Source organism: Papio anubis, unplaced genomic scaffold (assembly GCF_008728515.1).
Source record: "Papio anubis isolate 15944 unplaced genomic scaffold, Panubis1.0 scaffold1960, whole genome shotgun sequence".
Lineage (NCBI taxonomy): Eukaryota > Metazoa > Chordata > Mammalia > Primates > Cercopithecidae > Papio > Papio anubis.
Window position 1 is genome coordinate 1 of NW_022161978.1, and position 5,629 is coordinate 5,629.

General features: G+C 54.7%; 1 protein-coding gene across 4 annotated transcripts; it reads right to left on the minus strand.

The window, feature by feature from the left end:
* Positions 1 to 305: 305 nt before the first annotated feature.
* LOC101022333 (class I histocompatibility antigen, Gogo-B*0101 alpha chain-like) lies at positions 306 to 4,098 on the minus strand. 4 transcript variants are annotated; one of them, XM_031661589.1, is made up of 9 exons: positions 4,069 to 4,098; positions 3,506 to 3,713; positions 3,107 to 3,376; positions 2,586 to 2,861; positions 1,738 to 2,013; positions 1,517 to 1,633; positions 1,044 to 1,076; positions 890 to 937; positions 306 to 718 (listed from the first exon to the last, which is right to left on the minus strand). In XM_031661589.1, the coding sequence occupies exons 1-8, from the start codon at positions 4,081 to 4,083 to the stop codon at positions 894 to 896; spliced, it is 1,239 nt and encodes a 412-aa protein (XP_031517449.1). In that variant the 5' UTR covers positions 4,084 to 4,098; the 3' UTR covers positions 306 to 718; positions 890 to 893. The 4 variants fall into 4 exon arrangements, with proteins under 4 accessions (XP_031517449.1, XP_031517447.1, XP_031517448.1 ...); XM_031661587.1 differs by having other exon boundaries at positions 890 to 1,076; XM_031661588.1 differs by having other exon boundaries at positions 306 to 724; positions 890 to 1,076.
* Between the last annotated feature and the right edge of the window lie 1,531 nt (positions 4,099 to 5,629).

Here is a 5,629-nt window from a genome sequence, read left to right on the forward strand (position 1 = left end):
GAACAGAAGCTCTAGAAGCAGGGCAGGAGGTGAATGGCTCTGAACATGTGTCTCAGAATGCACAGAGACCCCGTGTGCAGGGGCTGCCTTGGGCGATGTCTGAGCCTTTGTGGTCACAGCTCCCGCTGGACAAGTTTCCACTGAAGGGACAAGGACGATGGGGCAGTGGTGACCCAGCTGAGGACTGACCACATAAAGCCCATGAAGAACTGAACAGCAACTAGGCACAGGCCCAGTCCACACTCGGCTCCTCACAGCCTTCTCCACCCCCACCTGCAACAGACTCAGCACAGCGAACATGCGGATTCTGGAAGGTTCTCAGGTCTTTATTTGCTCTCTGAAATTCTAGGAATTGACTTATTAGTCAATTAGTCCATCAATCTCTCATAGCAGATATTTGAGAAAACAAATTTATATTAGATTCTTATTTTCAGTAGGGAAGTAAGAAGTTGCAGCTCAGTGCACATAAAGTTGAGACTGAGATGGAGACATCCAGCCCCACCTCTCTGGAACAGGAAAGATGACTGGGGAGGAAACGCTGCTCTGCGTTTCAACAGGGGTCACGGTGGCCACGGGGGTGGCTGTCTCTCCACCTCCTCACATTATGCTAACAGGGACGCAGACACATTCAGATGCCTTTGCAGAAAGAGATGCCAGAGTGTCTTCAAAAGGGAGGCGTGAAGAAATCCTGCTTCTCAGTTCCACACAAGACAATTGTCTCAGGCTACAGAAAACAAGTCATGAACAAAAAATTCAAGTCAGTCATGGTAAGTGATGACACTCTGAACAGCCCACCACACACTCGAAACGTTACAATCAAAGAATCTCCATTACCCAGGCCTTTCCCCTCTGCCCCCCCGCCCCCCACTCTAGACCCCAAGAATCTCACCTTTTCAAGCCGTGAGAGACACATCAGAGCCCTGGGCACTGTCGCTGGCTGGGGTAGAACAAAAACAGGACATGGTCAGAGCCCGCAGGAGACATGGGACAAGAGGAATTACAGGGTTGGTGAGCTCCTCCACACTCCCACCCCCACCACTTACACGCGGCCTGAAAGTAGCTCCCTCCTTTTCCACCTGTGGGAAGAAAATGTCCTGTGAGGAGGCTGGGAGGATGCAGGGCCATAAGATCTTAGAGGAATCTCCTAGTCTTGGACCCAAGAGAAATTTCCAGAACTATGACTACAGACCCAGGGCAGGATCAGGGAACAGGAGGAAAGCAGCTGTGTGTCCTGGACAAACTGCCCTCCCAAGGTCTGTCCTTAGCAGGGACCTTCCCCTGACTCGTGAATGCTGGAATCAGGACCCAATACCATAATCATCAAGGTGATACATCCGTCCTTCATTGTCACATGTGCTACACAAAAGAGTAAGTGCTGGCACACAGGGCCCCAGGCTGGGTTAGCCCCTGTGTGGATGCTGCTTCCCAGGAATGAGGCAGGGAACACTTCTACCTGGGGCTTGAAACCCCCAGTGGGACAAGAAAACCCAGACCCCACCCCTCACCCCTTCCCTACCTGAGCTCTTCCTCCTCCACATCACAGCAGCGACCACAGCTCCGGTGAACACAACTGCTAGGACAGCCAGGCCAGCAACGATGCCCACGATGGGGATGGTGGACTGGGAAGATGGCTCTGGGAAAGGAGGGGAAGATGAGGGGCCCTGACCCTGCTGAAGGGCTCCAGAAGGGCTCCTGCTTTCCCTGAGAAGAGACATGACCCCTCATCCCCCTCCTTACCCCATCTCAGGGTGAGGGGCTCCGGCAGCCCCTCATGCTGCACATGGCACGTGTATCTCTGCTCTTCTCCAGAAGGCACCACCACAGCTCCCCACTTCTGGAAGGTTCCATCTCCTCCTGGCCTGGTCTCCACAAGCTCGGTGTCCTGAGTTTGCTCCTCCCCATCCCGCTGCCAGGTCAGTGTGATCTCCGCAGGGTAGAAGCCCAGGGCCCAGCACCTCAGGGTGGCCTCATGGTCAGAGACGGGATGGTGGGTCACGTGTGTCTTTGGGGGGTCTGATGGGAAGAGTCAGAAAATTCAGGCGCTTTGCATCTCTCATGGGACACCCCAGCAGCACGCATGTGACCACCCTGAGAATGGACAGGACACCTGGGGTGGGGGAGGGAGCACAGAACCCAGACACCAGCCTGGACACAGGCATCTGGGATAATCTCCTATTCCTTGGAGAGTTCTAGTCTCTGAGGGAGGAACAGGGACTTCTGGTCCTGACCTGAGTGGAGGCCGAGGGACTCAGAAAAGCTGGAATCAGACCTTCAAACACATTGAGTGTGAGGCAGAGAACAAGGCCTGAGAGAAAAGTTTACGGTGTCCAAGGCTGCTGCAGGAGTCAAAGGGGACCCCGATCAGTATTCAGGGACTGTCTTCCCCTCCATTTCCTCAGAGACGTCATCCCTTAATTGTCCTAGAGAGCAGAGGGGGCCCTCAGAGGAAATCAGGAAAACTCATGCCATTCTCCATTCAAGGGAGGGGACATTCTAGCGCTGATCCCATTTTCCTCCCCTCCTCATGGGAGGCCATCCCGGGCGATCTATAGGTGATGGGGAAGGCTCCCCACTGCCCCTGGTACCCGCGCGCTGCAGCGTCTCCTTCCCGTTCTCCAGGTATCTGCGGAGCCACTCCAGGCACTCGCCCTCCAGGTAGGCTCTCCGCTGCTCTGCCGCACGGGCCGCCTCCCACTTGCGCTGGGTGTTCTGAGCCGCCATGTCCGCGGCGGTCCAGGAGCGCAGGTCCTCGTTCAGGGCGATGTAATCCTTGCCGTCGTAGGCGGACTGGTGATACCCGCGGAGGAGGCGCCCGTCGGGCCCCAGGTCGCAGCCGTACATCCTCTGGATGGTGTGAGACCCTGGCCCCGCCCCCGCGGTCAGCCCCGCCCACCGAGCCCCGCCCCGCCCCGACCAACCCGCGGGGATTTTGGCCTCAACTGAAAATGAAACCGGGTAAAGGCGCCTGGGGCTCTCCCCGGTCGAGGGTCTGGGCGGGTCCCGCGGCCTCGGGGCGGATCTCGGACCAGGAGACTCGGGGCGACCCGGGCCGTCCGTGGGGGATGGGGAGGGGTCGTGACCTGCGCCCCGGGCCGGGGTCACTCACCCCCCTCGCTCTGGTTGTAGTAGCGGAGCAGGTTCCTCAGGTTCCCTCGGTCAGTCTGTGCGTTGCCCTTGGCTCTCCGTGTCTCCTCTTCCCAATACTCCGGCCCCTCCTGCTCCATCCACGGCGCCCGCGGCTCCATCCTCGGACTCTCGGCGTCGCTGTCGAACCGCACGAACTGCGTGTCGTCCACGTAGCCGACTTCGAGATACCAGGGCTCCCGGCGGCCGGGCCGGGACACGGCGGTGCTGAAATACCTCATGGAGTGCGAGCCTGGGGGCGAGGAGAGGCTGAGACCCGCCCGACCCTCCTCCCCGCGCGGCTCCCCGGGTCCTGCGCCCCCGCCTGCGGTCCCCTCGCTCCTCCCCGCAGAGGCCGTTTCCCTCCCGACCCCGCACTCACCGGCCCAGGTCTCGGTCAGGGCCAGGGCCCCCGAGAGCAGCAGGAGGAGGGTTCGGGGCGCCATGACCGCCATCTCGGCGTCTGAGGAGACTCTGAGCCCGGATGGGCGCGTGGGGACTTTAGAACTGAGACCGCGGCGACGCTGATTGGCTTCTCTAGACATCCGACACCCAATGAGAGTGGGAACTGGGGACGCGTCACGAGTATCCTGGAGGAAGGACCCGACACAGGTTGGGAGAAGAAGTGAAACTACTGGAGTGGGGAATCCCCAAACTCTGCGCCTCCCCAGTGCAGACAAGGCTCTCAGAGCCTGAGACCCTGAGAGCCACGCCCGGGACCTGGGACTTCGTCCTGATCCCTCTTCTCCTACACCAAGCCTCTTTGTCACACTGTCTGCCTGAGTCCTGGACAAGGATCTGTCTGTGGAAACCAGGGAGAGACCCCCCCAGGCTGCGCCCAGCCCCTTCCCCTTCACTGCTCGTCCTGGAATCCCCGTCCCTGAACTGGACTCCCTGCCTCCCACTCCTACCTCTCCCCTTGGACCTTTGTGCAGGGAAACTGACCACGGGGAACTTCATGCCAGAGAGTGAGCTCGCCCTGGGAATGGAGGTGTAGAGACAGGGGTTTTCTCTCTAAACCTGGTGAAGTTTTGTCTGAAGGCACCACATAGAGATTCTCATAGAGACGAAGTTTCCTTTTTGTTTATTAATACAGTAGGTAGCACAATATTGGTAATCCCTGAATGATTAGAAATCCAATTTGTAAAAGACCTGTGTCAAAACAGCATTACAAAGCTCCTAAGTTTTACTTTTCCAGACTATGGATCTGTGACTGAGTTGTTGCATTTAAAATTACGTTCATTCCCTAGTCCGAGTTTCTCTGTGTGAGTCCAGAACATCTCCTGAATACAAAGAAGCAGGGTTTGTTACTGTCTATTGCAACCGGGAGCCTGTAGTCATCACCTCAAAGTTGCGAGTGCTGCATGCAGACCCAATGCTCTTCACCGACGCTCAAGCACTGCCTGTTTTCCTGAACTCTGCACATCTAAGCAGCGTGCATATTTTATCTGGACACTTTGTATTTTTGTAACTCTTTTTTTTTTTTTTTTTTTTTTTTGAGACGTAGTCTCGCTCTGTCGCCCAGGCTGGAGTGCAGTGGCCAGATCTCGGCTCACTGCAAGCTTCGCCTCCTGGGTTTACGCCATTCTCCTGCCTCAGCCTCCCGAGTAGCTGGGACTACAGGCGCCCGCCACCTCGTCCAGCTAGTTTTTTTTGGTATTTTTTAGTTGAGACGGGGTTTCACCCTGTTAGCCAGGATGGTCTCGATCTCCTGACCTCGTGTTCCGCCCGTCTCGGCCTCCCAAAGTGATAACTCTTTTTTTTTTTAAATCGTAAGGAGCCAATTAGTTTTTAGGCAGTCCCACAAAATGTATTCAATACCGAATGCAAAGAACTCGCTGCTAGGCTCTTCCCCTGCTTTAGAATTCTTTCCTCTTTCCTTTTCCTCACCTCCTGCTTCTCCAGCCCTTCTCTCTGCCCCTCTCATCCCTCACACCCCCCCTTCCCCTTAGTCCCCGCTACCCTGTCACTCCTGAATTGTGGCACTAACACTGTCCCTCACCTCCTGCCCATGTCTGTTCTCCCCACAGTGCTCAGCGGTCCTGCTAATGTGAGCAAAGTCCTGTCATTTCTTTCCTTACTATGGCGGGATTTTGGTCTACAATTTGCTATTTGTTTTCAATTTGTCTCATATCTTTTTGTTTCTGTTCCTCCTTTGCTACTTTCTTATGTGTCAAATAAACAGTTTTTAGTTTATGGTTTTAATTCTCCTAGTGGCTTTTAGCTATATTTCTTTACACTAGTTTTTTGTTGTTGTAAGAATGGAAACCCGATTCCTTGACTTCACAGCGAAGTTCAGGTTCTGTTAAACTGCATCCGGCAAAATAAAGGATACTTGTAACAGTGTAGTTTCCTTTAACCTACCATTATGCTATTATTGTTTTATATATTACATCAATCTATATTATAAACTCAGTGATACAGTGTAATACTTTTTGTTTTAGACAAGCAGCCATATGTCTTCAGGAAATTAAGAAAATGAGTGTGAATGTGACACGTGTATGTG